This window comes from Loxodonta africana, chromosome 7, assembly GCF_030014295.1.
Source record: "Loxodonta africana isolate mLoxAfr1 chromosome 7, mLoxAfr1.hap2, whole genome shotgun sequence".
Lineage (NCBI taxonomy): Eukaryota > Metazoa > Chordata > Mammalia > Proboscidea > Elephantidae > Loxodonta > Loxodonta africana.
In genome coordinates, this window is record NC_087348.1 from 88,837,124 (window position 1) to 88,855,363 (window position 18,240).

The 18,240-nt window shown below is 39.3% G+C and overlaps 1 protein-coding gene across 1 annotated transcript; it reads right to left on the bottom strand.

Annotated features, from left to right (window-relative positions):
- Positions 1-4,488: 4,488 nt before the first annotated feature.
- Positions 4,489-7,862, bottom strand: LOC135231731 (prostate and testis expressed protein 14-like). The gene is made up of 3 exons (XM_064288662.1): positions 7,801-7,862; positions 6,122-6,235; positions 4,489-5,266 (listed from the first exon to the last, which is right to left on the bottom strand). Exons 1-3 carry the CDS (start codon positions 7,859-7,861, stop codon positions 5,127-5,129), a joined length of 315 nt encoding a protein of 104 aa, XP_064144732.1. The 5' UTR covers position 7,862; the 3' UTR covers positions 4,489-5,126.
- Between the last annotated feature and the right edge of the window lie 10,378 nt (positions 7,863-18,240).

Consider the following 18,240-nt stretch of genomic DNA (forward strand, 5'->3'; position numbering starts at 1 on the left):
AAAATCTGGGGGTTAAGGAAAGGAGTTTTACACCACCTTGTTGTCTTACCATCTCTCTTCAAGACTCCTCCAGGCTCTCCAAATTTCAATTTTCTCTAGATCCCTAGGAACTACAGATCCCCTGGAATCTTAATTTTCCTCCTGTTATTATGCAGGACAAGATCCTTCTTGCCCTTATCATGGCCCTAGCCCTACCATCTTCATAGATTACATTTTTCATGCTGGGACTCTCACACAACTCCTATTTGCAAACTGTTTACTAAATCACAAAAATAATCAAATGTTATTTTTTAAACTTATTGTACCACTTAGTTTTTAACAATTGTAACTAGCCTATATTGAGCCACTTGCTTTTAGAAAAAATTGATCACCCTACTTGCATACAGAATGAGTGCTAAAAGAAAACTTATGTCTCAACGTTTTTGATTTTGATTATTTTAATAGTTGTTAAACGATGTTTTTTTTTTTAAACAATTATGGAGGTAATTGAATTTAAGAAAACTGCTTGATATGCTTCAGATAAACATGTTATTGAAAATGGTGTGTATGCGATGAAGTTTAATATGGATTTTGATTATAGTTTTATTTGTCTAGGAATGGAAACCTGGTTCTAACATGTAAGCTCATTCTAATATTTCTATTTCATATGCCTTTTCAGGATCAGAGTATGTAGGGGACTACCTATATAGCATTTGCAACAGCTCCTAAACCATCAAATAGCATCTCCACAAAGTACACAGGGAAAAATTACTATCCTCTTTATACAGATGGATCCCAAATGTTTAGGTTCTCTCATTCTTTCTTTACATCCCGTTTTTTACAGGACAGAATCCTTGAAGTAGGCAACTTTTATAATCTCTCTTATATCCCTCCTTGTTTGTGGATCTTCTCCTGATCCTTTTCTTATAGTCCCTGCTTCACTGTGCTTTGCACTTGGTACCTCTGTTCCTCACTTGCAACTCAGAGTAGTGCTGCACTCAGTGAGCTGACTCCTTCTGCTTGGAACCTGGATGGCTCCCCAAGGTCTGCATAGCACCTATAGGTGACTTTTGTCACTGAAAGCTCAGAGTAATTTCTTAATATAATTACAACGTAGGAATGCTTTTCCTTCCAATATAAGTCTTTTAAAGAGCTAGATTTTTGCAAGGAGCCAGTCCCTCATGAGCAATCGCCCATTCTATCTTCTGTTCATGTCTTTTAATTAACTTTCAGTCCTTCAAATCATTAAAACAAGGGATACTGTTGTCAAAATTTTAGAACTCTTGAAACACACTGAGTCTGAATCTCCAATATCTGGCAGCAGATTTCTTACTTCCCTCAGGACGTCTCTGTCCTGATTCTAAGACTTCCATCTCTATGTCAGTTTCTTCACTGAATCTCAGTAACTTCCTCACATAGAAAGACAAAAAACAGCCAAACCCATTGCTATTCAGTCCATTCCTACTCATAGCAATCATATATGACAGAGCACAACCACCCCATAGGGTTTCCAAGGAGCAGTTGGTGGATTTGAACTGCTCACGATTTGGTTAGCAGCTGTAGCTCCTAAACATCATGCCACCAGGGCCCCTGGAAATGCCATCGGCCACATATGTTGTCGGGTATGTTAACTGGGGCATACTTCAAACTGAAACCCAAAACCAAGTCCACTAACTGTGTCCTGTAGATAAGGTGAGGATCATTTGGGGCCTATGTGGTGGATGGCTACCATACCAAGTTTGAGATCCTTCAAATGGCCTAAAATAGCTAAAGAATATGGTGAATTTTTAGTCCATTTTAAAAACTGTTTGCATAATATTTGAAGACTTAGATCTCATTTCATGTAAGGAAAATATTTTATTCAGCTCACATTTCTTTGATAAATCCTTCTCATTCACTTTACTATATGTTCAACCGTGGTTCAACCAAGAAAACAGAGCATTCATTGTCTCAGCCATGAGCTTAGCACTAAATAGCAAGCTAAAGAAGTATACTGCTGAGAGTGGAGCAGTATCCCAGAGAGAACCTCTTCTGTGGCACAGCCATGCAGGGGTAACTGGAACTTAATGAAGAGATGAACACAAAGAAAAATCCTCCAGCACCCCAGACATCCTCACAAGCACGCCACAACAACAACACACCACTAGAAGAATTCGAAGCCCATGGTGCACTGAAAGAAATAATAGCAACAACAAAGGCCAAACAATATAAGTCCTTACTAGATTGACCAAATCCTCACACTAACAGCCTGCACAGAAGAGAATTACTCATTTTCTCTATCAACACTATTAACCTTAGTCTCTACTCTGTTACACACAATGCCCAACGTTAGATAAAAAATAACAAGGCACACACAAAAAGCAAGAGGATCCAAACGATTGTCAAGAGATTAATCGCTAGAGCTAGACTGAGCAATTGCCCAATTGTTGGAAGTGAAATATGGACATTAAAATGACTATAATTAGTATGAAAAAAGATCAGTTTGAAAATTTTGACAACATATAGGAAGAGATGAAGAATTTGAAAAGAGAAATAGAATCCCTAAGAAAGACTCAATGAAAGATGCTAGAATTAAAACAACGTATCACAGGTAAAGAATTTCTGTGCTGTGCTCATGAGTAAACTAACCACAGATGAGGAAAGAATTAGTAAACTTGAAAAGAATGCCACATAAAGCATTCAGACCGAAACACAAAAAGATTAAGGAATAAAGAAGAAGAAGAAGAGGAAGAGGAGGAGGAGGAGGAAGAGAAGGAAGAGGAAGAGGAGGAGGAGGAGGAAGAGGAGGAAAAGGAAGAAGAAGAGGAGGAGGAAGAGGAGGAAAAGGAAGAAGAAGAGGAGGAGGAGGAGGAAGAAGAAGAAGAAGAAAAGTACATCCGCAAACTTTCGGATAATATGAGTCTAATACATGTGATTGGCTTCTCAAAATTAAGAGAGAGAATCAAGCAGAAATAACACCTAAACAGGAAATGGCCATGATTTTCCAAAAATAATGAAAATCATTAAAACATACATGTAAGAAACTGAGAGAATCCCCAAACCAGAAAAATATTGAAAAAAAAAAACAAAAACAAAAACCAAAAAACCATCAAAATGTTGGAAATCAAAGATAAATAGAAAATCTTAAGGACACCAAGGGAATAGAGGTCTTTATGTACTGAGAAACAAAAATAGGAACTATACCAGAATACTCATCAGAAACTACGCAATCTAATAGACGACAGAATGATGGCTTTCAAACACTGATAGAAAAAGCTCCAGTTCAGAATTCTAAACCCAGCAGAAGTACTCTGAAAACTGAAGGTAAAACAACAATTTTCCCCCAAAAAAGAGAAGTTGACATAATTCATTGCCAGCAGCGAGCACATTACAAGAAATGTTAAGGAAGTTCTTCAGATAGGAGTATGATACCAAATAGAAACTTGGGTCTACACAAGGACTTGAAGAGCACCAGAAATGGCATGAATGAAGGTAAACATAAAAGATGTTGTTTTACTTATTTTTAAATGCTCCAAAAACTAACAGACTATCTAATGCAAAAATAGTAACAATGCATCTTTAGATGTATAGTACATATGTAAAAGTAAAATATATGGTAACAATAGCATGAAGAAAGGAAGGGAGAAATTGCAATTATACTTTTATAAGCTTCTTCTTTTTATATTCAGTGGTATATTTTAAGGTAAATTGTGATAAGTAACAGATGCATACCATAGCCCTAGCCACCACTAAAACATTTTAGAAAAGTGGTGTAATAAGCCAATAATGATGCAGATAAAATGGAAGTACAAAAAATATGAGATCTAAAGCAGATTTAGAAAGTGCCTATATTTTTCTATGGGAAAAATAGAAAAACAACTAGTAGTATGGTAGATTTAAATGTGACCACATGAATAATTTCATTAAAAGTAAAGAGTATAAAATGCCAGTTAAAAGACAGAGATTGTCTAATTCTTTATTAAAAAAGGACCAACTATATGCTGTGCTCCAGAACAGTCCACTAGAAATTAAAGATAAAGCTAGATAGATAGATAGGTAAAGTAAAAGGATATAGAAAGATGTATCATGTAAATACTAATCCAAGGAAAGCTGGAGAGGCTATTATCAGGAAAATAAATGTTATCATGGACAAGGAGGGATATTGCTTAATTATAAAAATGTCTATCCACCAAGAATACATAATAATACTGAATGTTTTATGCACTAACAATTTCCAAATGCATGAAGTAACACCAGTGGAAACAAAGAAATAGATAAATTCATAATAATTGCTACACATTTCAAAACTCTTCTCTCAGTAATCAATAGGACAAGCTGAGAAAAAAAAATCACCAGATGAAATATCTAAATACATTGTCAGATAATGAGTCCTAATTGGCATCTGTAGAATACACAGCAGTAGTGAAATATCCCTTCCTTTCAACTGCTCTGGAACATTCATGAAGACAGACTATTGCTGTAGCTGTGTTAGTTATCTGGTGCTTGTATAACAGAAATACCACAAGGGGATGGCTTTAACAAACAAAAATTTATTTTTTGCACAGTTCTGAAGGTTAGAAATCCAATGTCAGAGGGCTAACTCAAGGGGAAGGCTTTCTCTCTCTCTTAGCTCTCTTGCCTCTTCAGCTCCTGCTTCCTGGTGCCTTGGAGATCTCCATGTGCCTTGGGATCTATCTTACATCATCTCAGCTCCATTTGCTTTTTTAATTTCTTCTATATCTAAAGCGAGATTGACTCAGGACATATCCTACAATAATCCTGGCTCATTAACATAACAAAGACAACCCATTCTCAAAGAGGATTGTAACCATACGGATAAAGGTTGGGATTTATAACACATATTTTGGGGGGACATATTTCAGTCCATACCAGTGACCATAAAACGAGTCTCAAATTTAAAATGAATTATACAGAAGGGAGGAACAAAGCAAACGAAGGAGACCAGAATCTAAGAAATGCCAGAGCTCCACAGGTGGTGGGAGAGAGGAAGCCCCTATCAGTTGCATTGAGCTCTTAAAATCTGAGCACTTGTAGCTGGGAAGGAGCAGATTTCAGGGACTGCACAATGATGGGGAAAGAGAGCCCAGTCCTTCAAGGCTTACACATGAGAAATGAGAAGGGCTCATTTGGAGAACCAAAGCTTCGGATCAAGTTCCAAGGTTCCACATTCTGTTACAGAGATCCTTGTCTTTGCAGCATGAATTAACCACTTGAAAACGTCCTAGGGATATGGTCCTGTTGGTGCAGCTGTGCCTAAAGTTCTGGTATCCACGGATGATCTTGTTACCTGGGGAAGAAGAAAGACAAGGAAAGAGAATCCTTACTTTTTGCCTTTGTGAGTTCTTTCCAGGAAGGCGAACATTGCCACCTAAAAGGTAAGCAATAAACTTTTATTGGAAGAGGAAGAATCAGTGATTCAATGAGTGAGGTTAAACAGCAGGCTGCTGCTTGGTGGGAAGGGACCGAGATGACTGAGGTGGACCCCTGATGGGTTGACCTCCCCAAACGCTAAATCCTTCCTACTGAGCCCTCCTTACCTGAAAGCCCAACCACAAATATGCCCCAGTGGAATATTTACAGCCCAATTCCTGTCATCCCTCAAAACATAATAGCATCTTGCTTGATTTTTTAATTTCTTCTATATCTCAAAAGAGAATGACTCAAGACATATCCTATGCCCTGGCTCATTAAAATAACATAACAACCAATTTTCAAATGGGATTATAACCACAGGCATAGAGGTTAGGATTTATATCACATATATTGGGGGGACATATTTCAATCCATACCAGTGGCCATAAAATGAGCCTCGACAAATTGAAAATAAATTATACGGAAGGGAGGAACAAAGCAAAAGAAGGAGACTAGAATCTAAGAAAGGACAGAACTCCACAGGTCATGGGAGGGAGAGCCCAAGGGCCCAGAGATCCTTCGGCAAATCCTTTTCCTCCTTTTAGGTATACTGGTCCCTTTAAGAGTCAGTGGCAACAATGTACCAGCACTACAGTGCCCTGTCCCAGCTCTTTGGTAGAAATAAAACTCTCTCTCACTCTCTGCTCCAGCTCCCAGGGCTCCTGAGAGAGCCATCTTCTTGAAAATTTGGAAAGGATCAGGCCAAGACGGCTTCTCATTTACCACCTACCAAGATAGTACTTAACCAGAAGGCACTCCTCATTTTCCCCGGCATCGCAGATGGTTCTCTGAAATTCACAACTCCCATCAGGTCTGACATGAAAGCACCGGTAACAACGTAGAGCTGGAATGCCAAAAACAGCATAATGAGGCTTTTTCAGGAGGTGGTGCCCACCATCACGCTCACATCTGGTATGAACAGTGGTCAGGCCCCCACACGCATTGACATTGGTTATTTTGCTAAAAGAGTGATTTCATCTCTCTGTGGTTGGCTTCAATCAGTGGAGCCTTTCCTGCGTCTTTGGGGGGCCTGCACCAAGGGCCTTTGTGGAGAGGAGGCACCTGTGCCTGAGGGTCAAGGCCTGTGCCTGAGCACAGACAGAATGTCTATACTCACAAGTACTCAGGCTTCCTGAAAGGGACTGCTTTCAGGAGGGAGAAAATCATGGCCTACATTGCAGCTCCGCCAGGCCTCAAGTGCTGTGACCCTGGAATCCTTCTCTCAGTCCTTCCAGAACAACCCTCGTTATCTGTCCTCATCACACACAAAGAACTTTCCTAGATCCCTTTCAACTCAAATTTACGGCTCTTAGAAAGGAAGCTTGAGGAATTAGAGAGTATCATGAATTAAGACTACGTGAGGAACTTTTAAATTCTGAGGTGCTAGTAGGTCTGTTTCAGGAGATTTCAGGACTAAAATGAAGCATTCTGTTCTGAAATTAAACTGAGAGTTTTACTTCTACACTTCTGAAAACCATTAGGCTTCTGTTAAAGTTTGCTGTTTGAAAAACAAACCTCAGTTGTCGTCATTAAGAGTGTTCCTGTAGCTGGTCTTAGAAAAAGCTTCATTGAGCTGTTAAAGCAAAATTAGTGCCTATAGATATACATGTGGTTTTAAGTACCTCAGAAGAAGTTCCTCAGCAAACATCTGGACCTTATCTCTTTTTCTCTCAGCTAAATAAGCAGAGTTTATTTACACGTTCCTAACTAATGTCAGTTCTGTATCCAGAGATTCCGGTTGGCCCAGCTGTAAAATGTATTATTAAACTTCCACGTCAAAATTGTTCAAATTTTTCATTTTACAAGAATTGCCTTCATTAAATAGTATCAGGTATGAGAGATTAGCGTTACACTAGACTCTGATGTAAAGAAAATTTTACAGTTAATTGCTACACTTGTAAATTACACCTGCTATCTTGCTATTGTTTTCATGTGAAACTGTTATCTGTACTCACTGGATTTGTTAAATATCTTTGTTTTTCCTGTAAGGCAGAGCACAGCATTACAGCCAAACTGGATGCATGCTCTACTATGCTTCATTCTTTCAATAAATACTATTTCTTTTACATATGAAATTGGAGTGTTGGTCCAGTGACTTCACTAGGACAATATTAGTGTGGGAGGTAAGTTGAGCCTGAAGTAAAATAGGGGAGAAAGGAGGAAGAAATGAAGAAGAGCATTTTGGGGTCAAAAGTGAAGGAGAAAGTAAAGAAGAGTGGAGGACTAGGAGGAGGAAAACAAGTGGGAGTAGGATGGAGGCTGTGAAGACCACCTCTAAAGGAGGGTCAGGACCATTCTTGTACTTCATTTCTCACTTTCCAATGGAACAACAATCTGCAGCTGCCTGTGTGGGTTCTGCACGACTACACGGAACCGTCACTGTCCTTCAGTATGCCTCAAGGAGCTTACCTTGCAGGAAGCCCAACAGCAAGGAGAGGCCCAGCAGCAGCAGTAGGATGCGCTTACCCATCTCAGAACCCAATGCCAAGGAGAGGCAGAAGGCAGAATAGAGCCCGAAGGTGTCTCACACACTCAGAATTGCTGCTTTATAAACCCAGGCTAGGAGGGACAGCCAATGGGAGTCCGGGTGGAGGGTGTACATCCCTTGCCAGAAGGCAGTCATGACCCTGGCTCCTACCAGCATTTCTGGTTCTGCTCAGTTTCATGGCCAGCCAAGGCAACCACATTCTTTCATGGCTTCTTCTGTCTCAATTGAACCAGCTTTAAAATGGAGAAACATGGCTGCCTTACTCAGCCAAAGGATTTGTGAGAATCGGTTACTGACTCTGGATCACACTGGCCTCAAATTCCATACATCACAGTAGTACTTCTCTAACATATGATGGGAGTAAAGATATTTGAAGCTCGTAATAAAACGAAGTTCAGAGAAATGCATATGTACCTTGACTGTGGCGAAATACAAACCTGAACACAAAATAGGAGCAAGGTGGTTTACCTTCCATGTTGCATTCCAGACTAGATGTTGTTGTTAGCTGCTGTCCAGTCAGCTACCGTCTCATGACAACCTCATATGTTACAAAGTACAACTACTCCATAGGGTTTTCTTGGCTATAATGTTTAAGGAAGCAGATCACCAGGACTTTTGTTCTATTATGCCACTGAGTAGGTTGGAACTGTCAACTTTGTGATTAGCAACAGATACAAAATGCTTGTGCCACTCAAGCTACTTCCAGGCTAGACTTAGTTCAATGCATAACAATCAGGTTGGCCATAACTATTCACACAGGTGCTGCAAGAATAGGCCTCTTAAATTTGCTTTGCTAAATGTTTTCATAAGAAATTGTAGACTAAATTTGTAAAAGTCTCTTCAAAGCTAGGAAGCCAAGCCAAGAACTTGTCACCAGATTTCACCTGTAGTACCAACAGATTTGAATTAGTACCTTTCTTCTTGAAGTCCCCAAATCTTGTAAGGCACTCTTCTCATTTGATGACACTCTCCAAGTGAATCATAACATTTCAAATAAATCTAATAATTTTTAGAACCTCTCTGTTTACGAATAGAAAGAAAACAAATCTGTTGAGACTTTTCTAGGGGTCTACTGGGAAATGCCAAAAGACAAGTTTTAGGTATAAAGATATCACTTAGGATTAGATTTTGAGAGGTTATACATCTAGTTAAACAGAATCTCGGGTCATAGAGAAACACTGTTAGGATATCTGTATAACCAAAGAGACAATAACAATATTTGTATTTTCTTAAGCAATCGAGGACATGGTAAAGTCAACAGAAGATCAGGAACTTTGTCTAGAAGGTAAAGCAGGTTTATAAAGATAAAGAGAAGCTTTTAAAAGGTCTTCCTAAGCACAACCCAGTTATTAAGGAAAATTTTGTTCTTTTAGAGAAGATAAAACAAATTCCAGCTTTGCATGTTATTTGATGCTAAAGATTTCCAAAAATCCTGTCAAGTGTTAGTTAACTTTCACTATAAGAATATCTATTACTTCTATTACTTTTCATAAACATAGAGCTTTGCTCCACGCTTACTTTTTTCTCATTCTAGAATGGCTAGATATTTTACATTAGAACAAAAGTTACTCTCTGGTTTTAACAGAATCCATCTTGTGCGCCTTGCCTAATCTAGCCTAAGTCCAAAATTGAATGTACCAAAACAGCTTGAAAACCGTGTTTAAGCTGTTGTACTGAAAACATAATTGCTGTTGAAATATATATATTTTTTGTCATGACAAATTCACTTTCATTAATTTCTGTTAAAAGTGGGATTATTCAATTTTAAAATTGGTCATTTATCTTGAAATCAATCAAAATACATCTTCTTGAAAGGGTATTATAATCTAATTTGGTAATACCATCCAGAGGTAGAAAAATATGACGTGCACACTGTCATGGATTGAATTATGTCCCCCCAAAAGTAAGTGTATCAATTGGGTTGAGCCATGACTCCAGGTACTGTGGTATTTTCCTATGTGTTGTAAATCCTGCCTCTATAATGTTAATGAGGGGGATGGGCTGCAGTTGTGTTAGTAAAAAAAAAAAAAAGGCAGGACTTAATCTACAAAATTTGATTGTGTTTTGAGACAATCTCTTGAGGTATAGAATAAAGAAGGGAGCAGAGAGACAGGGGGCCCTCATACCACCAAGAAAGCAGTGCCAGGATCAGAGCTCCTCCTTTGGACCTGGGGTTCCTGCTCAAAGAAGCTTCTAGTCCACGGGAAGATTGATGAGAAGGCCAACAGAGAGAAAGCCTTCCCCTGGAGCTGACAGCTGAATTTGGATTTTAGCCTAATTTACTGTGGGAAAATAAACTTCTCTTTGTTAAAGCCATCCACTTGTGGTATTTCTGTTATAGCAGCACTAGATGAACAAGACCCACACATAACATACACCTATATAGATAGGAGAGCAGAAAGTAAAAGCCACTTCCCCTGAAACTGAGGATTTAACCCTCTCTTCTGGCATTTTAGAGAATCTTTTAGACAGGCAATTTTGGAATTGTTCTGACTTTTAGAAGCCACATCGTATCAATCAAAATAAGCACCCCAATATCTTAGAGATGTGAGGGATCCCCTTATATCTAGTGGACTACTTAAATCAACCAATTTACTGATCTTGAAAAATCTCCAAAGTAACCACTACAGACCCAGATTATCCTGGGTTAAGTTATACCATTTAGAAAGATAGGTACAAGAATTAGGAATGAGACAACATGTTAAAAGCAGAACTTTGTCCAGAAATAGGAGAGACCTGAGACTTAAATGACTCTATGAGAGCTGGCAAGTTTGGTAGGAATGTGAGACTCGTGCATCTTGTTTCTAGGGCTACATCTTTACAGCTCAAAAACTGTTAAGTTGATTCCGACTCATAGCGACCCTATAGGACAGAGTAGAACTGCCCCATAGAGTTTCCAAAGAATGCCTGGTGGATTTGAACTGCCAACCTTTTGGTTAGCAGCCATAGCACTTAACAGGTTTCCTGTTTATGGTTGGCCACTTCCAAATGCAAATCTGACAGTCTGTTTCCTCTGACAAGTGGAAAACCAGAGAGAAAGCTCTCTCTATATCAAAGCTAAGCTCTCAGGAGAAAAACAAAACAGAAGGTGAAATGCATCCAGTTTTATAGGTGACCCACAATAAATTTTATGCAATTTGAAGCTGGTCTGGTAAGAATGTCAGACTAGCCTGTCTCTGAGAATGGCTTGAACAACAGGCTGAAGGAGCCTAAACCTGTGTCCTATGTTATAATTCTCCTTTTTATGACAAATAACACTTTTAGATAGCCCAACACAAAATAGTAACAGTAGCACAAAGAAAGCATATGGTGTTTATTCAATCAATTAATCTGTGTGCACACAGGGAGACCTCTCTGTTCAGACAAATAGGGAGACTCATTTTAGGCCAGATAAGACAAGTTTTTAAAGACAAAGAGAGGAAATACAAAAGACATTTAAGTGAAAGGGCTAACCTTAGCATCATTGATTTGAATCACCTTAGTTACTTAAAAAATTCCAAGGATAATTCCTCATGGAAAAGAACAAAAGCCAAGGTAAAAAGAGAAAAGTTAAATTTTTTTTCACAGTAAAATTTAAGCAGGCTTGTAGTCAACAGAAGTCATACCACATAAAGAGCTTTGCACAATTTGATAATCACTGTGTCTCTGTACTCCTTTTATGTGTTCTTGGGTGCATTCTACATTGGTCAATGACCTTCGTAAATTTTCCCATGTACTTACAGAAATCTATCAATTTCTTTTGTCCTCAGTTCCTCTCTTTAACAATCCCCTGAGTCATTCGATCAATATCTGAATTGATGAGTGAGTACTGGTTTACCTGTACTATGTAATGACTATATTCAGAACATGGAAGGAGAGGAAGGGAAAGGTGCAGTAGGGTTGAATCCTCATCTATCCTATTAGTAAGTCTATAGATTAAGTCTAAACTTGATGAATTAGAAATACCGATATAAATTTGTAATTTCATAGTGACAAAACCCAGAAAAATTCCTAAAATAGTTAAGAGTGACTGTTGAAGATGAGTAAAGGTATCCAGAGGACTGCTTAGTTTTACATAAACACTCTGTGCACATGTGGATTTTATCTAATCACCTGAAACTCAGAGAAGCCAGAGCAAGTTTCCTAGAGGAGTTCCCATTTCATTTTCTTGACTTGGCTTGTTCAGCAGGCATTGCTTCCTCACCACTGAAGAGGTACGGTCTGAAACCACTGGTCCATTCTACATCCAAAATTCTTTCCTTGAAGTTCATGAAGCCCACATGGCCTCCAGGAGACCCAATTCGTACTTTAAACTGACATGGAGCCAGACCAGCCATAAACAAACAAACAAAAAACAAACTCATTGCTATAGAGTGGATTCCAACTCATTGTTCCTAAAGAGCAGAGTAGAAATGCCCCATAGGGCTTCCAAGGAGTGATTAGTGGATTCAAACTGCCAACCTTTTGGTTAGCAGCCATAGCTCTTAACCACTACTCCACCAGGGTTTTCAGACCAGCCATAGAGAACAGAAAAGAACTGAAAGAACATTCCTTGTTTCTAGGTTAGGTTCCTCCAATTGTCTTGTCCCACCCCCTACTAGAGAATTTGGAGGAACCTAGACTAGAAACAAATTGTCTAGTTCCAACCCCTACTCCCCCACACGTCTGTCAGTTTGTCATACTGTGGGGGCTTGCGTTTTGCTACGATGCTGTGAGCTATGCCACCGGTGTTCAAATACCAGCAGGGTCACCCACAGTGGACAGGTTTCAGCTGAGTTTCCAGACTTACGGAAGGAAGAAGGACCCAGCAGTTTAATTCTAAAAAGAATTAGCCAGTGAAAACTTTATGGATAGCTTTGGAACATTCTCTGATATGGGGCCGGAAGATGAGCTCTCCGGGTTGGAAAGCACTCAAATGATGACACGGGAAGAGTTGCCTCCTCAAAGTGGAGTCAACCTGAATGACGTGGATGGAGTCAAGCTTTTGGACCTACATTTGCTGATGTGGCATGACTCAAAATGAGAGGAAGTAGCTGCAAACATTGATTTAAAATCAGGATGTGGTACATATGAAGTAAGAATCTAGGAAAATTGGAAATCGTCAATAATGAAATGGAATGCATAAACATTGATACCGTATGCATTGATGAGCTGAAATGGACTGCTATTGGCCATTTTGAATCAGACAATCATATAGTCTGCTATGCCGGGAAAGACAACTTGAAGAAAACGGCATTGCATTCATTATCAAAAAGGAACATTTCAAGAGCTATCCTGAAGTACAACACTGTCAGTGATAGGATAATATCCATATGCCTACAAGGAAGACCAGTTAATGTGACTATTATTCAAATTTACACAGCACCCGCTAAGGCCAAAGGTAAAGAAATTGAAGATTTTTACCAACTTCTGCAGTCGGAAATTAATTGAAAATGCCATGAGGATGCATCGATAATTATTGGTGATTGCAATGTGAAAGTAGGAAACAAAGAAGCATTGGTAGTTGGAAAATATGTCCTTGGACATTGTTATGCATAAGGTGATACTAGGTCAGAACCACTCCACAGGAACAAATGACAACAACACCATCCCTTGCTATGTTTTAGGGTTCTACGGTTTCAATGAGATAATGTAGGTGAACGTACTCAGCACAATGCCAGGAACAAAGCAGGTATTTAACAAAGAATAGTAATGGTAATTGAGGTTTCCCTTCCTTTGAAGGATTAAGTTTTGCCGATATTATCATATATATTTAATTTATATATTATGCATATAATACTTTTATAAATTCCCATTTACAACCACACTGTGAGACATGTCAATATAAAAACCTGATCAACATAACGGTCTAATCTCTAAAATCTAAAAATAATTGCAACAACTCAACAACAAAAAGACAAACAACCCAATCACAAAATGGGCAAAGACCATGAACAGAATCTTTACCAAAGAGGACATCCAAGCAGCTAACAAACATATGAAAAGATATTCATGATCATTAACCATTAGAGAGACAAAAATCAAAACTATGAGATTACGATTTACCCCAACTGAAGTGGCACTGATAGAAAAAAAAAAAGTAGATAAAAACAACAAATGTTGCCTGGTCGTGGGGAGATTGGAATACTGATCCTTTGTTGATGTGACTATAAAATGGTACAACAACCAAGGAAAACAGTATGGTGCTTTCTCAAAATTGGAAATAGGTCTACCCGATGATCTAGCAATCCCACTGCTAGGTATATACCCTCCAAGAAACCCGTTGCCTACTCAGAGTAACCCTATGGACAGAATAGAACTACCCCATAGGGTTTCCAAGGAGCAGCTGGTAGATTTGAACTGCTGACCTTTTGGTTACCAGTGGAACACTTAACCACTGCATGTAAAAACAAATATGTGGGTGCAGACACCTATATGCACTGAAGACACAAACACAGATCCTTCACAGACATAACCAAACATCATCCAAGATTGGTTTCCTGGGTTTGAAAACTTAGGACCCTTGTCTCATGGGACAACTCAGCCAAGTGGCATAACATAGTTCACAAAAAACTTGATCGGCATCCTAGTGAAGTGAGTAGCATCTGGGATCTTGAAAGCTTGTGAGCTGCCATCTAAAACATATCTACGGGTCTCTATTTGCCAGGAGCAAACAGAAAAATGTTCACCAATGGGTCAGAGAAGAAACAAGTCTATAGGAGACAGAAATACATCTACCCTGACACCAGAAGAACTAACTTGTTCCTGGCTACCACCACTGACTGTTCTGACTGGGGTCCAAGATAGAGTGGGAGAAAAATGGGGAGCAGTGCTCAAATTCTAAATTAAGAATCAGACAAAGTAGACCAGTAGAGAGCAGAGGACCCCCTGAGGCTATTGCCCTGAGATGTCCTTTAAACCTAGAACTGAGCCTATGGTCTGCGATCACCTTTTAGCAAAATAGCAGAGTGGCACACAGAATTAAGGACATTACCTGTAAGATGGGTGCTCTACTGAACCACAATCAGTAGGAGACCCGAAGGTCAACAATTACTCAAAGGCAAAGACAAGAAGATGAGGAGGCGAGGAAACTTGCTACTGAAAATGGAACAAACAAAACACAATGAAAGAGAATGTGACACATTATGCTTAATGTAACTTATGTCACTCAACAACTTGTGCAGAAATTGCCAACTGGGAGCCTACCGAGCTTTGTAAACTTTCACCAAAAACTCTACAATATTATTTTACAAAATCTGATCCATAGCTCAGTTAGAGTTAAAAAGTGTTCTTGAGTACAAAAACTTTTCCCAAACACAGAATATTCCTCCAGTGGATGAGCTCTTCATATGACACTTTTGATCAGCTTATATGCAGTACAAACAGGATATTTTCCAAAGGAAAATTTTAAATAAATGATTGTCATTCATGTATCAGCATTATGTGGGCTATTAAAAGTGGGGCTTTTCATTGGATTGGTTTATTAGGTTTGTGTGTCTGCATTCTGTTGTCTAGTTATGGTTTATCTAATTATTTAAAATTTTCCCAGAACTTTTGTCTTCATTAAAAGTAGTTAGTTTCTGGGAAAGTTTAAGAGTTAAATATAAATGAGGTGGGGTCAATTGTCTTTAATAGACATCTATTATAACCCCTATTTTGCAGAGAAGAGGAGGTTCTGAGAAATTATATCTTGTTAACCCAGTTTATCTTGACTCAATATCCCATAGTTCTTGTGACTCCAGGCTAAGGGTGGTGATAAAGTACATTGGACACATTTCAGGGCCACTGCTCTGAAGAATGACTGGGAAGGTGGCTGGCATGGAAGAGGAGCCTAGACCTCCAGGAAACTCCTCTTCATGTGCCTGAAGCCAGTACCTACCTGCAACCTCTACCCACCACCCCAACCCTGACCTGTAAATGCACACACCCCTTTCTCACAAGTTCTAATCTCAGCTGCTCTTCACTTGGCTCAGAGACACAGGGATAAGCAGCATCTTCTCAGGAGATAGGGAGGCCTCAGCTGTTAAAAACCCAAAGTCCAACTCTATTCTCTCTGGTAAACTGTTTTCAGTTGCCGACTTCTGACAGGTAATGTGCTTAACATTAATACAAAATTAACCTTCACTTTATTTCTTTTTACAAGTGAGAAAAGGATGAGAGAGATTACATACACCATCCAGAGTCATACAGTGAATAAGCTCTGAGGGTCTAATGCACCTCAGTTATTTATTTATTTTTTTGATTTAGTGTCTTTTTAAATTGTACACTGTGGTCTCTAAACGACACAAACACCTTCTAAAGGGAAATGAAAGGGTTCATGGTCACAAATAATAATAATAATATGGCAGAATATGATTCAATTACATGGCAGAATAATTAACAAAAAAAACAGAAAATATTTTAGATAGGGAGAGGAAAGGATTGTATCTAAAATTTTTTATAGAGGTGTCATTTGGGAGGGGACTGGAAGAGTGATTCTCAACTGCGCGTGATACCACCCCAGGGGAGTATTGGCAATGTCTGGAGACATTTCTGGTTGTTGCAATTGGGAGCTATCTACTGGAGAGAATGAAGAGATCTGTCTTGGAAGAAGTATATTCAAAATGCTCCTTTGAACTGAGGATGGCAATATTTCATCTCACGTACTTTGAACAAGTTATGAAGAGGGACCAGTCCCTGGAGAAGGACATCAGGCTTAGAAAGGTAATGGGTCAGTTACAAAGAGGAAGGCCATCAATGAGATGAATTGAGCAGTGGCAGCAACAGTGGGCTCAAACATAGCAACGATTGTGAGGATGGCACAAGACTTGGCAGTATTTTGTTCTGTTGTACATGAGTCGCTATGTGTCAGAACTATGTGTCTTGGAAGCTGGACTGTATGAAGAAGAGCAGGGCATCGAAATTGCAGGAAGACTCATTAACAACCTGCATTATGCAGATGACACGATCCTGCTTGCTGAAAGGGAAGAGGACTTGAGGCACTTACTGAAGAAGATCAAAAACCACAGCCTTCCATATGGATTACACCTCAACTTAAAACAAAAATCCTCACAACTGGACCAATAAGCAACACATGATAAATGGAGAAAAGATTGAGGTTGTCAAGCATTTCATTTTACTTGAACACACAATCAACACCCATGGAAGCAGCAGTCAAGAAATCGATAGGCCCGTTGCACTGTGCAAATTGGCTGCAAAAGACCTCTTCAAAGTGTTAAAAAACAAAGACTTCGCCTTGAAGGCCAACATGCACCTGATGCAAGCCATGTTGTTTTCAGTCGCTCAAATGCATGCAAAAGCTGGACAATTAATAAGGAAGACCGAAGAAGAGCTGATACCTTTGAATTGTGGTGTTGGCAAAGAAATATTGATTATACCATGAACTGCCAAAAGAACAAACAAATCTGTTTTGGAGGAAGTACCACCAGAACGCTCCTTAGAAGCAAGGATGGTGAGATGAAGTCTCACATAGTTTTTACATGTTATCAGAAGGGATAAGTCCCTGCAGAAGGACATCACGCTTGGTACAGGGTCATTGAAAAAGAGGAACACCCTCAGTGAGATAGATTGACCCAATGGCTGCAACAATGGGCTCAATCTAGCAACAATTTTAAGGATGGTGCATAACCAAGCATTGCTTCCTTCTCTTGTGCACAGGGTCGCTATGAGTCCAAACCAACTGGACAGCACCTAACAACAACAACAGCAGAACTGACTCCACGCACCTAACAACTACGAAAGGAGGCCTGGGATGCTGCTGAACATCATACAGTGCACAGACCTTCTGCCCACAATAAAGAATCATATGACCCGGAATGCCAAGAGTGCCAAGGTAGAGAAATGCTGATCTAGAAGAAGGGTAGGATTCTGTCAGCGCCAGATCATAGGAAACCATTTAGAGATTTCTAGAGGTATAAATAAGGAAAAGTGCAGTTTGTTCTGAGAATGAAATAAACCCGGCATTGCTTAAAGTACTGGGAGTACTGGAGTAGATGATGAGGGCAAATTTGAGCAAAGTCTTGAATGCCAAACAGAGGAGATTGTACTTAATTAGCTGTAGCAGTACCTTAGTTTCTTAGTGCTGCTCTAACAGAAATACTACAAGTGGGTGGCTTTAATAAACTGGAATTTATTTCCTAACTGTTTTGGAGACTAAAAGTCTAAATTCAGGGAACGGGTTCTGCAGAAGGGCTCCCTCTGTATCCACCCTGGAGGAAAATCCTTGTCTCAGCTTCTCTAACTCTGGCATTCCTTCTTTCTTGGAGATTTTCACATGGCATCATCTTTCCTCCTTTTGTGCTCACTTGTCTCTGTGCTTATGCTGCGCATAATATCTCAAAAGTGATTAAGTTTAACACATACTCTACAGGGATATGATCTAATTAGCATAACAAAGATCCCAA